Here is a 23,079-nt window from a genome sequence, read left to right on the forward strand (position 1 = left end):
TAAACAAGACTAGCCTTGTTTATGTTTACAATCAAATGACTGAAATGTTAATTTTGTGATTTAAAGCATCCTAATTTTACACAGACATAAATTAAACTTTTACATGGCACACATTGCTAAAGAATACTGAACTTGGATCGATAACCATACATTTTCAAGACTTTGTAATCAATAATATACCTCAATCTTTGTTTAAACAACAAATGATAACTCTCTTTAATGAACTTCTGTCGTGATGTATAACCTTCATTTTTTGTGAAATCTATTAAACACATTAGACGGTAGATTTTGATTATTAAAAATAAAAAACAAAATTTTAGGGGGAAACCATGAATTAGACCATTTTATGACATGCACCTATAAATTTGTATCAACAAATGCATATTTTGGAGTGTTTCAAGTGATACACGGCTAAAAAAAAATTGCAGGATTAATTTTCATAAGCTAAATTAATGTTTGGATCTGCTACTGATAGTAAATCTCTGCTAGTGATGTGCATAATAGTCCTGTTCAATTACTACATAGAAAATCTGTTAATATATTATTGTGTGAATTGTAATGTTTGTTAGAAGTTCATTTTGCTGTAAAGCTAGGTTCAACTAATGCAAAAATATAATTTCACATATATACATAGTAGTAAAGAAATTAGATATTGTGAAAATCATCTTGCTGACAAATTTAGCAAGGAAAGGTAATGGAAATAAAAGTTTAGCAACTTTATATAGAATCTGGGTCCGATGTTGACAGTTGGCTTACATTGACTTTCACCAACATGTCAGAAATGGATTCTGCTGCAATTGCATGTATTGATAAATAAAAGTACGGACATTTCAACAGAGTACATGTGCATGTATTATAAAATATTTAGGCCTGAGTATTGCCAGCCACCTTACTATACGATACAGTCGTGCGATACATGTATTATAAAATATTTAGGCCTGAGTATTGCCAGCCACCTTACTATGCGATACATGAATTGTGATACAGTTGTCAATAATTGAATAAACTGATAATCTTTATTTATTATATACCCATCAATGTATCGTTCTTTGATACTGTGGATTTCACAGCGTGTGATCCGGTTTTCCGGATCACCACACTGTGGTTTTCTGATTCCGTATCAGTAATCCTCTGAAACTGATGCCGTCACAATGCAACAACGCAACATTATTTGTGGAAAATATTGACCACGTCACAAAACAAAAAAGTATATCTGCGTACACAAAACATAATTTCACTGTATGTCTGTATTTTTTGATAATTTGGATTACATTTAGTATCTTATAAATGCGGATTTAAAATACATACGGGGGGGGGGGGGGGGGGGGGGGGCTGCATTACTTATAGTCAGGTATTCTAACCACTGATATCCACGGTCTTAAATACTACATATATGCTTTCTTTGTTCACGTACACTGCAATTCAAACAATCTAGGCATTTATTCCTTAGATAATTTAGTAGAGAAATACCTTTCATGCTTTAATTGATATTGATACTGAAATATACGTCTGGTTATATATTATTGACAGGACCAAAGATATCGGCATATGTTAAAAAACATTTCAGTGAAAGAGCCGAGCTACAATTCTTTTTATAATTATGAGGTGTGGATTGCTGCATACTTCATGAATGGATATACATGTATACCAGTACTGGGATTTCATAAATTGTTAATGGGGAACAACTAAATGACATTAATGTTTCCAGTTATCCCTCCATAAAAGAAATTGTACACAATTCCTTGATTAAATGTTGGTGCACCTGGGAATTCTTTCTGAGGAAGTTTTATTGAGCTACCGAGGTATGGACTTTGAGCGTATTTCACGTTGTGTTAGGCTGGGATAATTTTGCTAAAATGCTAAGATCCGCCCCTTTAAGATCGGGCACGAGTGCATTAAATTTAGAACGGAAGTAAGTTTCAGAAAAATATGTGTAATGGGAACAAAAAAATTTCCGAAGTTGTGTGTCAACATTTTTGACATTTTTTAAGGGCTGTTTAAGTTGCAATAGTGTTTAACGTCCTTATACACGGATTATGAGTGAAGTGCAAATTACAAAGTGCGTCTATGAGTAGTCATTCTTCATTTAAGTATACAGGATTTCCTCTAAATTTCTCAGATATCTTTACACCGGAAGCAAGACTATAACAAACTTCACAAGTGGTCGTTGATGCAACACTATAACCTGAAAGTAATGGAAGATTTAGGTTTGTGTATATTCTCTCATATTGGTTTAGCTTGCTTGTATTTTTATTTAAATTCACAGCCACTCGAGAAGAGAAGAACTCTGCTATTCCGACTTTCCTCTGTTGAACAGACTGTTGAACACTTCGCATTTTGTTGTAATTCGTAATTGTTGCAATGAAATATGTGTGAGTAATATTATCATGGATAAAGTTACGATTACGAATTAATATAGGGCCAACATGTACCGATTTAAATTCAGTGTCAAAAAATTTAATAGGGAATGTCGCATGTGGGATCGTACTAGGTGACTCCACGTGATAACAAGATTACTTAGATTAGGATAGGTATACCGATATAACCAGGTCAGGATTAAGTCAACCAGGTCAGGATTAAGTCAACCAGGTCAGGATTAAACTGATTATGATTAAGCTGTATAGGTATAATCAGATCAGGATTAAACTGTATAGGTATAACCAGGTCAGGATTAAGCTGTAGGTATAACCAGGTCAGGATTAAGCTGTATAGGTATAACCAGGTCAGGATTAATCTGTAGGTATAACCAGGTCAGGATTAGGCTGTATATTAAATTAAATATTTATTTGGTATATACGTAAATACAAACATACATGCATAAATACCAAGGATAACCCATGAAAGCTCGAAAGCTTATTTCCAATGGGGTCCTTTGATGCACGGATGTTTGCACTAGGGGGTCATTTATGTGGGAGGAAACCGGAGGAAACCCACATGTCCGAGCGGGCGACCGCCACACCCTCTCACATACAACCACTGCCGATCATGGGGATCGAACTCGGGTCACAGCGGTGAGAAGCAAGAGTGCTACCCGGACACCCTATAGGTATAGCCAGGTCAGGATTAAGCTGTATAGGTATAGGTATAGGTATAGCCAGGTCAGGATTAAGCTGTATAGGTATAGGTATAACCAGGTCAGGATTAATCTGTATGTATAACCAGGTCAGGATTAATCTGTATGTATAACCAGGTCAGGATTAATCTGTATGTATAACCAGGTCAGAATTAAGTTGTAGGTATAACCAGGTCAGGATTAAGCTGTATAGGTATAACCAGGTCAGGATTAAGCTTTATAGGTATAGCCAGGTCAGAATTAAGCTGTATAGGTATAACCAGGTCAGGATTAATCTATAGGTATAACCAGGTCAGGATTAAACTGTAGGTATTAATCAGGTCAGGATTAAGCTGGAGGTATTATCTAGGTCAGGATTAGATAAGCCTATACTGAAATGTAATGCATGATCAATCAGGTTGACACTGATGAAGTCTTTGGCGACATTTGTCGCTTGGATAAATAGCTACAAAGAGAGGCGGCTTATCGGGATACTTCTTAATATAATACCAAGGCTGTGTTTAAGATCGTAGCAGCTGGCCTAACTGCTAGGTTAGATAATATGTAGGTCTTATAAGTTATACTTTACTGAGTGCACAGTATGATTTAATGCTTGTAATCCCTATGTAGGGCTAGCCTAGATATTTGTTTAACTTCATAGCACTATCTACTGTCTAGCACTATGTAGCTGCTATATGCAATCTTGAACAGTACAGTCCAGTCCTTGTAAAAATTACACTAGTCTAAGAGTGGATACCAGCAAAGGCACTGTATTCTCACTGAAGGACTACATGAGTAATCAATAGATTCATAGAAAAACAAGAAAGGAAACCGGAGTTATTTGAATTCCTCATAAAGATTGAGCTTCAGAGAGTTAGGGGTGGGGGTATTAAAGTTAGAAATCATGGAAAATAGCAGACTGGTAAAGTGAGAATGAGTTCATTATCGGTATGTTGTTGTTTGGGACATTTGTCACGGGATTGTTTTGTGACGTAATCTTGTTACTATTCACATTGTGATCTGACGTAAACAAAACAGCTGGATGTGTCATGTTACTTATGTGTGTGGATTAAAAATTATTGGTCTTACAAGGATTTTATGTTCTGATTGATGTGGATTGTGAATATATTATAAGATGGCAACTGTGAAATTTCCATCTGTTCTATTAATGCATGCCATGAGTGGTGTTTTTGACATAATTTACTCTACAAGCATGTCGAACCTCGGTTAATGTCCCTACATTCCTTGTATATTAACATCGTAATAAAGGATCTAAGTCTCTAGATAAATGAAATAAAAGAAATGAGATGAAAATCAATTCTAATATGACAATAAAAACAAAAATATATACATGTATATGTATATAACATCAATTAAGAGTGTTGGTGCTGAACTCCAGCTGGCTGCTGCAGTATTTTGATATTATGTTGATTTATATACAAACCCCAGAAGACACTTAATTGACAGTTGATGATTTACACAATTAAAGTTTGATATGGACTCATTGAATTATCAAAGGGATATTTGATGGAAGATACTAAGTCAGATTTTATATATATTGGGATAAATCTCCGATATAATCTTCTAGAGTGCTCGACGTGGCCTCACGGAGCTACATAAATTGACGATCAGATGGAGTTCAATCACATAACATTTATTTCTCTACAGGCTGTTTCGTGAGGGGATGGTTTCCCCTCACTCGTCGGGAGAGATGTCATTTTTCTCCCGACGAGTGAGGGGAAACCATCCCCTCACGAAACAGCCTGTAGAGAAATAAATGTTATGTGATTGAACTCCATCTGATCGTCAATTTATATATACATATATATATATATATGTAATTTTTCTAAATTCTCTCCTTAAATTTCCAACAGATGGTTTCATCGTGATAAAAAAATTATTTAAGTATCAAACTTCCTATTCAAGTATAAAATAATGATATAAAATACAATATTCACACATCACAAAGTGAGTCAGTCAGTTTAGTGTGATTTTTCCTTGTTGTTTTTTTTTGTAATGGGGAAACTTATTTTGACATGCAATTCCCAACTTAATAAAATGGCAATTAGAATTTCCTTATGATAAGAATTCTCGAACCCCTAAATTTTGGAATGAAAGTTAGAAAGTTGTTGGCTATTTTTGTAATATTTGAAAGTTAGAAAGTTGTTGGCTATTTTTGTAATATTTGAAAGTTAGAAAGTTGTTGGCTATTTTTGTAATATTTGAAAGTTAGAAAGTTGTTGGCTATTTTTGATTATGTTTCCAGTTGTATACCTGTCATTTGAATCATTTTACCTGTCCGAACAATAAAATGTACTGCCACATACTGTTTACTAGTCATAATCTGAATTTTTGGTGCATGGTCATAAACTTCTGATGGGTAGATTTTGGAAACTGTAGTATTAGTGTGAATTTTTTTTTATAAAGCATGGGGAAACTTATTTTGATGCGTACGTCTTTTCCCATTTTGGAATGGATGTTAGAAAATCATTTGTTATCTTTCTGTGAGATAGATATATATATATATACACACACACACAGATATATAGAATATTATTAAAAGCTTTTTTAACTTGGAAGATAAATTCTGTGTAGTCGATTTATGAATTGATGACCCAAGCGAGCAATTGCTGAGTTTTTAATGTACATTTCAAATGATTCCAGAGTTTCTTGATTTAATTAGTAATAATTAATAATTTAATTAGTCATGAAAATTAAAATGTAATCTGTGATAGAAATTGGAAGCTCAACAGATTGATTTCGATTGTAATGGTGAAAAGTCTGATTATTACAAAAAGTTATACTGAATCTCGCACAATAAATTGCTCTCCATTATATTTACAAGCTGAGGGACATATCATGAAACACGCTTATAGTGAAGGGCTGGAGATGAACAAGTTTGATTCATTGTGACTAAGTTCATAATGTGTTTTAGCTATAGGTTATATGAAAATTACTGCGCTGTAAGTGTGAATTCATTATATAAATGTGTTCGCTTTAACCACATGTTTTACTGAACATTGTAAAGCTTTTATTCATAGGTAATAATACATGTTTCTTTTGGATGTTGTGTAAATTTCCTCAGACAGGTAACAAATCACAAAATACATTTGCTATGGTGACCACCTCTGGCTATAATGACGGCAAGATATCATTGTCTCATGAATTACATGTATCTCTGAATAGTAGATTGGCCATTCAAGCTATCTGCTGATGTTGTACAAATCTTTCTGAATCGTTAAAGTTCTGTGATGGAGTGAGGCCGGTTTTTGATATTTCTTTTGACCAAATGTATTCAGTGAGATTGAGATCTAGATGTTTTAGCAGGCCATGTTATAACGCAGATGTTGTTTCCTGGAAGAAACTGTTGAGTGTTATAGTGCTATGATAAGGAACCTTATCCTGTGCCATAATGATGCCTCTGTCAATGCAGAACAAGCTAAAACTGGTTTTATAGAATGTCATTTTGATGTCTCCTTGCTGCTATACCAATGGTGACACAAATATGAATTGGAAGTCTCCATTAGCATTGAGACTGTGATAGGAACACCTCCACCAAATCTGTCCACCACCTCAACAGAGACTGATAGGAACACCTCCACCAAATCTGTCCACCACCTCAACACTGAGACTGTGATAGGAACACCTCCACCAAATCTGTCCACCACCTCAACACAGAAAACCCTTGGCTAGCGAAGAAGCCTCAACATAGAGAGTGGCATGGTGTTCCCCTTGCCATTATACACCCTCCTCCTACCATTAGAACTCAGTAGCTTAAGAACTGGTGAATTTTTGTCTCGTATAAAAAGAGGACATATGCCCAATCAGCTCTGAATCTTGGATGTTTTCTTGTCCATACCAGACGTAAAGTTCAGTGTCTGGGGCTCAGCACTAAACCGCTTCTTGGATGTCTGTCACATAGCTATATTTCTTTAAGGCGGTTGCATACTGTTTAACATCATTTGTATATCTTGCTGTTGTAGCAGATTTCCATCTCTCTCTCAAATGGTCAAGAACAATGTAGAGATCCTGATTGATTTCTGGTTGTGACATCTGACCTGGGCCATTGGTAGATATCTTGAACACTTCCTGTTTTACTGAGTTTTGTCCAGAGCTTTCAATGGCCATTGACCAGACAACAGCTCAACTAGTAGAGCATCTGTTAGATGGCCATTAACTGGACAGCTCAGCTGGTAGAGCACCTGTTTGATGGCCATTGAAGGACAGCTCAGTTGGTAGAGCACCTGTTTGATGGCCAATGAAGGACAGCTCAGTTGGTAGAGCACCTGTTTGATGGCCATTGAAGGAAAGCTCAGCTGGTAGAGCACCTGTTTGATGGCCATTGAAGGACAGCTCAGTTGGTAGAGCACCTGTTTGATGGCCATTGACAGGACAGCTCAGTTGGTAGAGCACCTGTTTGATGGCCATTGAAGGACAGCTCAGTTGGTAGAGCACCTGTTTGATGGCCATTGAAGGACAGCTCAGTCAGTAGAGCACCTACAGAGCTGTGGAAATTTTTTTTCAGAAGCCTGTCATTCGGACAGACATGTTTATCAACTTTGTCTGTCCGATCAGATTTAAGCCTGTCCGAATATTAAGAGTTAAAATTAACATAATTTATAAAACTGAAGTAACACACAGATCGCAGGTTTTAGAAGTTTATTATAACATGTCTTACACTAGTTTTCAAACTCAATTTCTAATCTCTCACAACCTCTCTCACCATTCTTTCAATCTCATCAAATTCTTGCTCACCTTCTGATCCACACTCACTCCCTTCATCATCCATTCTCTCACCTACTCTTATTACACCCCTAACACTCTTCTTCTTTTCTTTTTGATGCTTGGGCTGGTTTTGATCCCGGTGTAAATTTGATCGACCATGACGCCATACTTTCGCACGGTTTAGTTTGGCTGGTTCTCTGTCCCTACTATGTGTCATTGTTAGTGAGCCAGGGAACCAGACAAAAGTTTCATTTGGAGATCCTCAAGTGGCTTCCACCTCACACATTGTATAGGCTTAAAGCATTGCGTAGTGAAGTCATCCGAGGATTACCGATGCATAAGAAACTACAACTCTGGATAAAGACTGTTTACGCGGTGGCATTTTGTGTTTTTCTTAATGCGGGCGGTGCAAACAACATCGGTCTTGCGGTCCGACATTTAACCAACTTATGTCAGTCACTGCCAAATTAAGCCGGTCTTGCCGGCATGACCGGCAGTTTTCCACAGCTCTGACCTGTTTGATGGCCATTGACAGGACAGCTCAGCTGGTAGAGCACCTGTTTGATGGCTATTAACCAGACAGCTCAGCTGATAAAGCACCTGTTTGATGGCCATTAACCAGACAGCTCAGCTGATAAAGCACCTGTTTGATGGCCATTAACCAGACAGCTCAGCTGATAAAGCACCTGTTTGATGGCCATTAACCGGACAGCTCAGCTGATATAGCATCTGTATGTTTGATGGCCATTGACAGGACAGCTCAGCTGATAGAGCACCTATTTGATGGCCATTGACGGGACAGCTTAGCTGGTAGAGCACCTGTTTGATGGCCATTGACAGGACAGTTCAGTTGGTGGCCACACCTGACTGGATATTTTGGGATCCTGGGTTTCAAATCCTGGTTCTTCATTCCCTCTAATTCCATCAGAACATATTTACTTACAAATTTAAACTTGTCAGAAAGTGTGGGGTGTATCTATCACATGCATTATCAAAGTATCACTGAAAGCCTCTTTAACTGACATTTTATGGTATTAAAAATATGGAGTTGCCACACTTAGAAGACAGGGGCTCTCAACCTGTTACTTCAAGGTGATAAGTTTTGACTGTTCTTTTCATGCCAGAAATTATTGATAATCCACTTAAATTTTGCATATAGTTTAGCTGGAATACTGTTTTTAAACAAACATGACAAGGAGTTAATGTAGTTTTGAGCTGAATGAGGGCTTTATGGTCCACGACATGTGGCTATGCAGTAGCTGAAGCTTCCGTGCAGGTGATTCATGGATTCTGTTCTAAAGCTGACAGCCAAATTACAAGTGTCAACGGTGTTCCTTTAGGTGTTGAGAGCAGATTGGATGGTGGTTGGGCACAGTTGGTGCTTTATTCTGGTTAAGATGAGGTTGTGAATGGACCTTTGTAATGTGAGATGTGTTATGATGTGTCGGGGCCTGTCTGCAGTATGTGACCTTGAGAGGTGTATTAACAGAATTGCTATAAATTATAGGAACAGTAAGCTACTGAGATATGTCCCTAAGGTTCTGCATATTACACCAAGACCTGATGAGTGTAAATCACTGCTGGAGAAAAAAGTAACCCACGACTGACGTTGAATGTTGTTTGTTTTCCTGCCACCGGACACAGTGTAACTATTTGTTGTAATGTTGACTACAACACAATGCAGTATTTTCTGTATATATCATAAGTATATATACACCCAAACATTCTGAGGATCTGTGGTATACTGTCCAGATTTATACTGATACGATATCATATTGGTATTAGTTTAACTGTTCAATATATTGATATTATATAACTAATAAATAGTCTATTATAAAATCTAGAGAATGTTAGTGTTCAATATCCTGAGAATTTATTGAACAAGCTGCTAACTTTGCATGCGTAAATTGTGTGCGCCTGAAACATTCCAAATATGAGCATTCAATATTGACCCTACACGGTAACGACGTACACAAGCCGTAATGACGGGTTTAATATTGAACAGTTAACATGGTTAAGAAATGCATACTGATATTGCACACTTTCACCTTAGATGCCAATATTGATGAATTCTTGTCTATTTTGGAGTATTTTGAGTGAAAAGGGATATAATTTAACAACTAAATACTTTAGCTATATAATAAAAGGGTTATTGAACTTACATTGGTGAATATTGGCACTCATTGGCTGTCAAAATACGCTCACAAGCTCATGCATTTTGACAGCCAACTCACCAATATAAGTTCAATAACCCTATATTATTATATAGCTAATAAATAGTCTATTATAAAATCTGCGTAAAATCTAGAGAATGTTAGCGTTCAATATCCTGAGAATTTATTGAACGCTAACTTTGCAATTGCATAAATTGTATGCGCCCGAAACATTCCGAGTATGAGCGTTCAATATTGATGGTACCGTAACGACGTAAACCTCCAAATCTGACGGAGCCGGTATTTGATATTTACTTAGGCAAAATGTTTTACTGTACATAAATTATGATGTCCCCATTTACAAAATCAGTTTGCTTCATGAATTAATGACGGGTTAAATATTGAACAGTTAGGAAATGCATGCTGTTAATGCACACTGCCAATATTGATGAATTCTCGTCTATTTTGGAGTAGTTTGAGTGAAAAGGGATATAATTTAACAACTAAATACTTTAGCTATATAATAAAAGGGTTATTGAACTTATATAGGTGAATATTGGCACTCGTTAGCAAGCTCGTGCATTTTCACAGCCAACTCGTGCCAATATTCACCAATATTATTGCACTGATACATTTCTTACAGAAAAATTCAAATAATTTTTTATTGATCTATCATTTTACCAGTACATTTATTACAAAACAACTGTAAACCTGAGTAATATTTGAATTCAATATTATGGTTAAGTCGGTTAAGAATATTGCTGACTGACTCCCTTTGAATTCACTATCATGGCGAGTTTTTTAGAATATCGCTGACCTTGTTTTGTTTGTTTTATGTCCCTTGAACCTAGAATTTTTCACTCTGACATATTGAGACATCTGACCCGAGCTGTAGGTGAAGAACTGTAAATTAATTAAGATCTATGCTTAGCATTCAGGACCTCTAGCAGTGAGGGTTCATCAACATGCCAACACCTACCATGACATGGGACCTCCATCTGATAGACCCGTGATCTCACGATTCTCACTTCTAAATGGAAGGAGCAGTCACAACAGGTCTATGTTAACGTCTTAAATTTGAAGAGGCCATGGCATGAGCGGGGCTCGAACTCCTGACCTCCCAGTTACAAAGCGAACACTCTACTAATGGTCTTAAATTTGAAGAGGCCATGGCATGAGCGGGGCTCGAACTCCTGACCTCCCAGTTACAAAGCGAACACTCTACTAATGGTCTTAAATTTGAAGAGGCCATGGCATGAGCGGGGCTCGAACTCCTGACCTCCCAGTTACAAAGCGAACACTCTACTAATGGTCTTAAATTTGAAGAGGCCATGGCATGAGCGGGGCTCGAACTCCTGACCTCCCAGTTACAAAGCGAACACTCTACTAATGGGCTATGGTGAGCAGTCACTCTCCAGCTCTAGCTGTCTCATTTCCTGAGTAGCGTATTCAGTTTATCCCCCCCCCCCTTCCCCTTTTTTAAGATAATTTTTCCACACAATATGACATTTAGGGAATTATTAAGGTCTAATTTTCATAATGATAATCAACCAAATAGTGTATATTTGAATAGATTTTTATTAGTTTTTCAAAATCTTTTAGCAATGCTACAAATAAATTATAAGGAGTTAAACTTCAGACGTCACGGGGGTTGGGGGGGGGGGGGAATGAATGACCCTTAGGAAATGTCTTCATTATAAAACTGCATTTTTTTTTCTTTGTGTAAATCTTAGTATTACAAATGTGCAAACTGCCTATAAGTCATACTGACCTAAATCTTAAAGTGATTTTACCTTAAAATTCATTCTTGACAATTTGCATTTGATGTTGATGGGTGTAAAATTTCGAAGAGGAATGGGTTAACTTGGTTTACTTTTTCATGTATAAACATTATGTATCGTAATAAATTTTAGTACCTTGTCATGTTATGAAGAGTATCAAAAATCTGATCTATCTGCATACATACTCGATGGCCCCGGCAAGTTTTGTATATTTCTTGGGGGGATTCAGGTGAATGCATTTTACAGATAATTAATGAACGGGAGGAATTCTTGTTTGATGCAGTGTCACCATATATAACTGAAAAATGAATGAAAGATGTTTTTCTTTGTTCAGCATGCAAAATTTTATGATCACAAGTCAAAAGAACGATTGTTTGGTCAAAATCTTAAAATTTCTCACAAAAATCTGCATCTTCGGAGGAATTTTTTTTTAGATTTCCGTTTTCTTAAGGTGGAATAATACACATGGGGAATTTGATATGGATGAAAAGTGGATAATGTACAATGATATTTGGAAATTGGAAACTTTTGAATTTACTTAGTTTAAAAATTCAGTTTTAGAAGAAAGTAATCTGGAGAAAAAAATTAAGGGTATAAAACCCCTGCTGGATTTGAGCCTGCAATCTGCAGTTCAGCATTGGACATTTATAACCAACTGAGCTGCCTGTGAGCAAGGCAATCAAATTTAAAAGGAATATACAAACATTGCTGATTTATTTTCATTCATGGTTTGAAAGGAAGTCTGTCATTATGATGATGTAGAATACCTCCTTAAACTATAATGATACTGAACGGAATTAACTATTCATGCAAGGTTGGAAACTCAATGAAGTACTCCTATTTTGCCAGCTCAATATTCTGTCAGTCCTGATTTTCAATTTTATTGTACATCTGAATGAATTCACTTCTTTGTAACATTTGTTGTAGCTAGTGTTGTTCACTTGCTGTTAAAATTAGCCTGACCGTCGGGCAAGGTTATGAAATTTCATCCCCACAATTAGCCTGAGAAATAGACCATCCTCATGGGGTGGTTGGACAGTTTAATTAATATCTGTTGTAATAATAATTTCCAACTTATAATTAACAACTCTAGCTAAGTTTCATTATTATAAAGAGGAAAAGGAGGTGTTTATTAATTGAAATTTTTTTATTGAGAGGAAATCCGAAATGATGACCAAGAGGAAATTTGGGTCATTGAGTGCCAAGTATTAATGAATATTTAAGCATCAATGACAATTTGTTTCTTTCGTATGTGAGTAAAGTATTAATGTACATGCATTTTAAAATCTATTTGTCTGATAGTTATATACTCATATCATATATTATTTATGATAGGGAAATGTGAGATCTTGGGGTAACTGTATATAGAAATAATTGTAAACAGTAATCAGGTCTGCAGGAGGTGGTACGGTTTTGTGTGTAGTTTAAAAGCATGTACACAATGGTGTGTTATCTCCCTTGGAACTGCACTTCATACGCATGATAAGTCAAGTGTTTATCATTTTACTCAATCATAACTTTATTTTCCTGCAACTGCTGATGGTGCAGCCATTGATGAGTAATTTTTCCCAGAGTCTGGAGGAGGGAGGCTGGAGGGATGTGCTATTTATAGAAACGGTTAAGCTCTGTCAGACATTCTATAGGAGTTACATCACCAGAAAGTTTAATTTAACTACAGTATGCACTTATCATTGTGTGGGGAGTGTGTGAGAACCCAATTTGATAGACTCAGCTAGGGTGACTGAAGCTTATAGAGTTAAAATGTATGCAGTAGAAAGAAAACTTGCACACCTAGAAAAAATGATAATTTCTTATTAAACTTGAAGAAATTTGAATTTTATTTTTACATGCATTGCGGTGGATGTGACTTTTTAATCTAATTTTTTTCACCAGTTCATAATTTTTATTTGATATATATTTAAATGAAATATGGCTCATTTTTGCTAATATAATTATCGACTTTATATGATGTGAATTACACTAGTTATCTGCCTGACAGAAAATGATGTTAATCAGATGATAAGATTTATTGTCCTAGCGGCTAAAAATGAGGGACATTGGGGTATTTAATTTGAAGCCACATCAATTAAATTCAAAACACCTGTAAGAAGACGCATTCACAGTTATACTGAGGTAGTCCCATTAACCATATTTACTTTCAATAGATATTTTGATCACATGTCAAATGCTTAAACGTCTAGATTTCAATGACTTTTTTCACTGTTCAAAATAAACATAAAATTTTGCTGTTGTCTTTCAATTGTGAATGAATTTGGAGCTCCAATGGCCTTGCTATTAACTCACTAATAGCCCCATCTGTAGTGGTAGAGTTCACTTCATTTGATGCTAACCAGATCCATAATAATTGATAACTTTGACAAGATCCCTCTAAAATTCTTGGCAGAGTCTATCAGTATTCTCCAGCAGATGATTCAGTGGGAAGCTCGCTACTGAACTGGAGAGCCATGATTGAAATAGGTAGGACAACTTGGAGTTTTAATTGACAACTAATTTACTTCTCAATTAGAAGAAACCTATTTTTTGATTCTCTTTTTCTGTGATTTCCTGCATGGTAGTTGATGGATGATTGTTTTGCTGAATGGGGAAACTCTCGCTAGGGGTTTGTTGTAAGAGAGGCGCTGCTTGACCCGGGCTGACTCGAGAGATTCTGTATCTGTGATTATGTAATTAGTTGATGTTTGTAGAGAGGAGGAGATTCACTGATGAGAATGGTAACGAATTACAGGTAACTATATAGATCAGGGCACCGTGAATTATCAGTACTCAAGGTGTGTACACTTGTGGGAATAAGGAGTGTTGGTTGTGGTAGATTTCTTGATGCATCACCGCATCGCCAAACAGTACTTGACTGACAGTCGTAGTACAGCATTTAGTAGACTAAGTGGAGTGAGGTAATTTGTGGTACTTTGTCGTCAGTATCATACATACCTCTTCACAGCTTTCAGTCGAGTTCTCTCTATGTGAAGTAGTTGTCACGGAAATATGCTGAAATTTGTGAAAGTTTCTCCACGGTTGCCAAGGAAGAAAGTTAAGTATTACGTGAGGTTTTATAACTTGATGTAGATTTTTTAGCTCCTTAGAGCGGTGTAGATGGTTTTATATCGGAGCAATGTAAACACCATGATGTCATTCAGTACAATGTGAGTGAATTTTGTAATTCAAATATGGAGAGGCAGACAGAGGTACTTAACCTTTCAACACCAGCATAGCATCATTACATGTGGCTGTCAGCAATCGGCATTCATGAAATAGTTTTGCTAGTAACAGCCGCTGTTCCAATAGAGTGGTTGTATGACAAAACTAACATGTGTTTTTCCTCTTACGAAGAGAGCAAACTGACTGATGAATTGGTAGATCGTCTACAGATATGTAAGATAATGGGGCACTGGGATAATGCTTCCCATCCTTAGAACCTGTTGTCTGTCAATTTCCCACTTCACAGAGCACAAAATTTACACATTTTTATATTCCATTGATATAGACTGATTCACCAGCAGCACCTCTTGTGGGTTTTTTCCCCCCTAGAAAAGCTCTGGCATTCTGGGACGTGATACAATGTACTGCCAATGTGTTTTATATCACGCTATACAAGAGCTGTTCGGCTTGTCTAAATATAAGTGTTATATCTTTAAGAAGTGAATGAATGAATTCACAATCAGAGAGAGATGATACATCAATGGTAGTACAAGTCAGGTTATAGTAAATGTATTTGTGGTCAATCTAGTTTTCAAATTTAGTAAATGTATTTTAAATCCCATGTACACAAATGGGTGTTACAATGATAAAAGATACATGTTTTTTTTATCAATGAGTAATTAAATGTATTGCGATGAAAGAATGATCCATCGCGATGTCATTCAAGGCTGGAGTGTGACAACTCATTGAAGGAAGGTCATTTGGTGATGCACCTGGGTCATAATATTTGGTTATGGTCCCAGTTTTGATGTCCCATTGGTCATCCAAGGCCGGTATATTGTTTGTTGTTTCTCTGACCTGTAATTAGGATTCATATTTGTGTGAGATCAGTTATTCACTGTTTACGCATAGCCACTTGAGTGTAAGTTCACTTATTTCCGTTTTACATGCTGTGCTATTAAATATAGCATATGATGAACACCGGCACATGTGTGTGTGAAGTTTAGATGCAGAAATTTGAATGGCGAGTTGAAATTTGTAGAGCTCTTTGTGGGCCATTAGAAACTTGAATAAGTTCACAAACTACTTTGGTATTACTTGATGAAGACATTTGAAAACTTTAAGCCTTTTCCACACCTGCACATGCATTACAGCTCATTTTTATCTTGTGCATCCTGTTAAAACAAAACAATAATGTTGATCTAACTGACAAGTTCATGTAGGGCTTATACTCGCTTATACTTGCAGATGTCGAGTGAATAATGCCTTCTCAGTTATCGAGCTGAGACCCAGGACATTGACCATTTTGGCTTTCAAAAGAAAAAACATCACTATACTGACTAATTTGTTGTTTTAGCAAAATCTTCAGTAAAGGTGCAGTTCATTTATCAGGGTAAATGTGATTTGGTGTTTTCTATCAGTGGCACCATTGTTTTGAACTTTGGCTTTTCATGTCATAGATGCATTATTGGCTGACCTTCAGAACATGACTACACAAGGTTTTTTTTCTATCAGTGGCACCATTGTTTTGAACTTTGACTTTTCATGTTATAGATGCATTATTGGCTGACCTTCAGAACATGACTACACAAGGTTTTTTTTCTATCAGTGGCACCATTGTTTTGAACTTTGGCTTTTCATGTTATAGATGCATTATTGGCTGACCTTCAGAACACGACTACACAAGGTTTTTTCTATCAGTGGCACCATTGTTTTGAACTTTGGTTTTTCATGTTATAGATGCATTATTGGCTGACCTTCAGAACATGACTACACGTCAAGATTTTTTTTTTTATCAGTGCCAGGCACCATTGTTTTGAACTTTGGTTTTTCATGTTATAGATGCATTATTGGCTGACCTTCAGAACACGACTACACAAGTAAGACAGTACCAGCATGTGGAAGGGTCCACTCGACAAGGGGACGTAGGTCAGCAACAGGAACCAGTACAAAATCATGCTCAGTACAGCAGTACTCACAGTGAGTACAGCTCACGATACACACAGAGGTCCAGCGGCAGCGAGACACCACCACCACTACCGCCACCACCACCACAGGAACTTCTGGAGAATATTCCACCACCCAAGCAGTTTGATCAGGTAAGATTTAAGAGGTGAAAGCTTTAATCAGCACGTCGGGAAAACTCTGTTACAGTAAAGTACAGCAAAGTACTGTATTAATGCACAGTAAGATTTGTGTACATACAACTGATGCATTTGTCAGATCCACTACAAAAGTTGTATAAAATATATTTTCAGTTCCTTCCATTGGTAAAAGTTTTGATATTCAAGAAAGACAATTAGTGTAGATAAATTACATTGGCCTTTTGAGTTTTTATCAGTTACCTTCCTTGTCTGGTTGACAAAAGCAGTGTGAAGTTGAATTCATTCAGAACTCAGCTTATCTTGGTTCAGTGTGTATTGTGAAGTATGTTCTCTATCATACACAGTTCATTGGCAAAAATGTTAAAAAAAAAAAAAAAAAAAAAAAGATTAGACCCAGACCTTCATGAAAAATTCAATGGAAATATATTGCCCTATTCTATCAAGTTCGAGGCTATTGCATTGAGAAAGTACGACTAAATGACCTCCCCGGAATTAATATTTTCATGTCTTCTCCACACAGCGCAGACTGTCCATATTCCACGTCTATCGACAGGTAATAACGGTATAAAACAACGTGTGGACACATTATATGCAATATGTTTGATTTATTACCCCTCCCTCATTATATAACCAGATATGTTGTTGACCCTTGATTTTACATGTCTATATAATAAAAATCCTGTATTTCCTTATTATCCCGCAGAGATATTAGCAGTTATTGACCAGACAATGTGTAAACTTTTTTTTTATGATCACACTTGTCCCTGATGTATTACAAGGTGTGAAGTTGAAGAAAAGAAAACAAGAAATGGTTATACTAACAACCAGGACATACAGAGTTACATGTATATAGTATATAGATACTAGTGTGGTAACATTGTGGTACGGAATTAAAGCCCAACATATCCTCTAGGGAGAGGTACAGGATTTTGTAAACCTTGTGTAAACAGTTATGTATGCCAGAAATTCTATATGCAGAAAATTGTTCATCAATATTGTATTTGTTTTAGTAACAGGGTCTGTCTTCAAGCATACTGTAAAGCTTTTTTCAATCTGTGGTAATGAATTAAAAGTTTCAGAGTGTCAGAATCACTTAAATTTGATTTTTTTTTAATTAGTAATTTTGACAATTAATTGCTTCAAGATCTACTTGTACTCACAGATTATTTGAATATATTCTGTCAAGGAAAACTTAATACATATATATTTTAATGTATATGTGTGAAATTGTAGATGTTACCAAAATTTTTTTTAGATTTATTAATATAATAATAATAATTTTTTTTATTTAGACAGGATAGCACAATTAGTACAAATGACTATAGTTTACATTGTGGTCCTGTATAAAACATATTCACAGACAGATAAATGAGAGAATAGAAAAATAGATAACATAATATAAAATATATACACAAAATACACACATGATATCACTGGGGGAAAAATAAACATATACATCATATCTATATATCACTTATTTGAGAAATAATGCTGCAAATATGCTGATTTAAAAGATGTAATAGAACCACAGCTTCTGACAGACTTGGGCAACTGATTCCATAAATTGTGGAGGATACCTTAAAAGACCGTTTATAATATTCAGTTCGAACTTTTGGTAAATATAAAATGCCACTATCGCTACTTCTTGTTGTTCTGGAACTAACTTGGCTGACAAAACTAAAAACGTTCATATATTCTGGTGTCATGTTATTAAGAACCTTAAAAGCAAGCACTAGTTTTCTATATACAAAATAATCATGAACAGGCATCCATTTAAGAACACTAAAAATATCAGCTGTAGAGGTCTGAGTTACTTTCACCTTCAATATAGTTCTGGCTGCCCTTTTCTGTAACTTAAAAAGTCTGTCAATAAAAACCCTGTTTTTGGCTGAGCACCAAACTGTGCAACAATAGTTAAAATGAAGAAATATAACAGTGTTATAAATTTTCAATAATGCTGCATTTGACATAAAAGTTTGCAGACGACGTAAAATGCCTATTTTCTGTGAAAGTTTCTTGCATAAAGAAAATAAACCAATTATATGTGTCATAAGAGGTGATAAAGGTGTTCATTAAATCAACACTCCTTTGTTTTAAATCAGTGAACAGGGTGCTTAGAATGAACTCGGTAATTTTATATCATTTTAGACTTTTTTAAAAAGCGTAGTTGTAACTTGAGGATTAATTGACACCCGGAATCCCTCTGACTGCATTGAGATTCTCTCTCCATCAAGAAATTCTTTTTTTCTTCTTTTTAGTGTCTTGAATCGTCTGATTTTTTTTAAAATTCTAACTATTTTATTGATATGAACATTTAGAAATTTTCTTCTTCATAGCCAATGTACTATGAGACGGGAGTAACAGAGACCCCCCCTGAGCCCCGGACGTCACAGTTAAGTAGCAATCTTTCAGAGCTGGACCAACTCCTGCAGGATCTGAACTCTGCTCAATTCATGGCTGAGGTGGACAAACGAAGCTCAGGTAAAGTTATGTTTGATTAGTCCTATAGTGAGTGCAGAGACATGTGTCCTAATACAGTGTTAAGCATGATAATGAAGTACAAACATTTCTATGGGACTTGTCTATTAGATAATGTCTGCGAGATAATGTAGTGCAAACATTTCTATGGGACTTGTCTATGAGATAATGTCTGTGAGATAATGTAGTACAAACATTTCTATGGGACTTGTCTATGAGATAATGTCTGCGAGATAATGTAGTACAAACATTTCTATGGGACTTGTCTATGAGATAATGTCTGTGAGATAATGAAGTACAAACATTTCTATGGGACATGTCTATGAGATAATGTAGTACAAACATTTCTATGGGACTTGTATATGAGATAATGTCTGTGAGATAATGAAGTACAAGCATTTCTATGGGACTTGTATATGAGATAATGTCTGTGAGATAATGAAGTACAAGCATTTCTATGGGACATGTCTATGAGATAATGTCTGTGAGATAATGAAGTACAAACATTTCTATGGGACATGTCTATGAGATAATGTCTGTGAGATAATGTAGTACAAACATTTCTATGGGACATGTCTGTGAGATAATGTAGTACAAACATTTCTATGGGACTTGTCTATGAGATAATGTCTGTGAGATAATGAAGTACAAACATTTCTATGGGACATGTCTATGAGATAATGTCTGTGAGATAATGTAGTACAAACATTTCTATGGGACATGTCTATGAGATAATGTCTGAGATAATGAAGTACAAACATTTCTATGGGACTTGTCTATGAGATAATGTCTGCGAGATAATGTAGTACAAACATTTCTATGGGACTTGTCTATGAGATAATGTCTGTGAGATAATGAAGTACAAACATTTCTATGGGACTTGTCTATGAGATAATGTCTGTGAGATAATGTAGTACAAACATTTCTATGGGACATGTCTATGAGATAATGTCTGTGAGATAATGTAGTACAAACATTTCTATGAGACTTGTCTATGAGATAATGTCTGTGAGATAATGAAGTACAAACATTTCTATGGGACTTGTCTATGAGATAATGTATGTGAGATAATGTAGTACAAACATTTCTATGGGACTTGTCTATGAGATAATGTATGTGAGATAATGTAGTACAAACATTTCTATGGGACTTGTCTATGAGATAATGTCTGCGAGATAATGTAGTACAAACATTTCTATGGGACTTGTCTATGAGATAATGTCTGTGAGATAATGTAGTACAAACATTTCTATGGGACTTGTCTATGAGATAATGTCTGTGAGATAATGAAGTATAAACATTTCTATGGGACTTGTCTATGAGATAATGTCTGTGAGATAATGTAGTACAAACATTTCTATGGGACTTGTCTATGAGATAATGTCTGCGAGATAATGTAGTACAAACATTTCTATGGGACTTGTCTATGAGATAATGTCTGTGAGATAATGAAGTACAAACATTTCTATGGGACATGTCTATGAGATAATGTCTGTGAGATAATGTAGTACAAACATTTCTATGGGACTTGTCTGTGAGATAATGAAGTACAAACATTTCTATGGGACTTCTCTATGAGATAATGTCTGTGAGATAATGAAGTACAAACATTTCTATGGGACATGTCTGTGAGATCATGTCTGTGAGATAATGTAGTAGAAACATTTCTATGGGACTTGTCTATGAGATCATGTCTGTGAGATAATAAAGTACAAACATTTCTATGGAACATGTCTGTGAGATAATGGAAGTACAAACATTTCTATGGGACATGTCTGTGAGATAATGAAGTACAAGCATTTATATGGGACATGTCTGTGAGATAATGTCTGAGATAATGAAGTACAAACATTTCTATGGGACATGTCTGTGAGATCATATATGTGAGATAATGTAGTACAAACATTTCTATGGGACATGTCTATGAGATAATGTCTGAGATAATGTAGTACAAACATTTCTATGGGACATGTCTATGAGATAATGTCTGTGAGATAATGTAGTACAAACATTTCTATGGGACATGTCTGTGAGATAATGAAGTACAAACATTTCTATGGAACATGTCTGTGTCACATATTATAGAATCACCAATATTTTTAGCTCACCTGAGCTAAAAGCTCAAGTGAGCTTTTCTGATCACCCGTATTCCGTCCGTCTGTCCGTCCGTCTGTAAACTTTTAACATTTTTAACTTCTTCTCAAAAACCACTGGGCCAATTTCAACCAAAGTTGGCTCAAAGCATCCTTAGGTAAAGGGAATTCTAAATTGTTAAAATAAAGGGCTAGGCCACCTTCCAAGGGGAGATAATCAAGAAAAGGTAAAAATAGGGTAGGGTCATTAAAAAATCTTCTTCTCAAGAACCACTGGGCTAGAAAAGATGAAATTTATAGATAAGCTTTATTAGGTAGTGCAGATTTTAAATTGTTAAAATCATGGCCCCCGGGGGTCGGATGGGGCCACAATAGGGGGTCAAAGTTTTACATACAAATATGTAGGAAAAATCTTTAAAAATCTTCTTCTCAAGAACCACTGAGCCAGAAAAGCTGAGATTTATATGAAAGCTTCCTGATATAGTGCAGATTCTAAATTGTTAAAATCATGTCCCCCGGGGGTCAGATGGGGCCATAATAGGGGATCAAAGTTTTACATACAAATATATAGGAAAAATCTTTAAAAATCTTCTTCTCAAGAACCACTGAGCCAGAAAAGCTGAGATTTATATGAGAGCTTCCTGATATAGTGCAGATTCTAAATTGTTAAAATACTGGCCCCCAGGAGTCGGATGGGGCCACAATAGGGGATCAAAGTTTTACATACAAATATATAGGAATTTTTTTTTTTAAAAATCTTCTCAAGAACCACTGAGCCAGAAAAGCTGAGATTTACATGAAAGCTTTCTGATATAGTGCAGATTCAAGTTTGTTCAAATCATGGCCCCTGGGGGTAGGATGGGGCCACAGGGGGGATCAAAGTTTTACATACAAATATATAGGAAAAATCTTCAAATATCTTCTTCTCGTGAACCATTGGGCCAAAGAAGTTGACATTTACATGAAAGCTTTCTGACATAGTGTAGATTCAAGTTTGCAAAAACTATGGCCTCCAGGGGTAGGTTGGGGCCATAATAAGGACTACGGTTTTACATGCAAATATATATAGAAAGTCTTCTGATATGGACCAAGGTGACTCAGGTGAGCGATGTGGCCCATGGGCCTCTTGTTATTATAGTGATTATTGTCTTTATCATTTGAAAGACTTTTTTTAAAATGCTGATATGGTATAAAAACTAAATATTTAGGAAAAGTAGAAGAGGATGTACCAAAATTTTGAATTTCGCAACCCCAGGGATGGGTCCAAATTAGTCCTATCATGTGAATGTTTACATATATTATGTAAAGTCTTTCATCACTATAGGCACTTTTGAGGGCATTAAAACATTTTTAAAACATGTTTTAAGTTTTAAGAATATATCTTGTCTCTTAATACTATTGCTGAATATTAGAATTTAGCAGAACAGGAATTTTTTTCTCGATTTCATAGCCCTTGGGACTAGTGATACTTTAAAGTTATTCTCAGGTGACCGATAAGGATAAGGCCTGTTTGTTTTTGTTTATTTATTCAGGAAT

At 35.8% G+C, this 23,079-nt stretch overlaps 1 protein-coding gene across 4 annotated transcripts in view; it reads left to right on the forward strand.

Moving 5' to 3' along the window:
- The first annotated feature begins 1,897 nt into the window (after nt 1-1,897).
- Nucleotides 1,898-23,079, forward strand: part of LOC125669845 (paxillin-like) — a 34,970-nt gene continuing 13,788 nt past the window's right edge. The window contains exons 1-3 of one of the 4 annotated variants that reach the window (XM_048904666.2): nt 1,898-2,207; nt 16,710-16,966; nt 19,309-19,453. In XM_048904666.2, the coding sequence (XP_048760623.2) occupies nt 2,171-2,207; nt 16,710-16,966; nt 19,309-19,453 (439 nt within the window). In that variant the 5' untranslated portion in view covers nt 1,898-2,170. Of the gene's footprint in view, nt 2,373-14,070; nt 14,190-14,410; nt 14,458-16,709; nt 16,967-19,308; nt 19,454-23,079 lie in introns of those variants that run through there. The other 3 variants (XM_048904684.2, XM_048904675.2, XM_056141140.1) reach the window with 3 other exon arrangements.

Source organism: Ostrea edulis, chromosome 1 (assembly GCF_947568905.1).
Source record: "Ostrea edulis chromosome 1, xbOstEdul1.1, whole genome shotgun sequence".
Classification (NCBI taxonomy): Eukaryota; Metazoa; Mollusca; class Bivalvia; order Ostreida; family Ostreidae; genus Ostrea; species Ostrea edulis.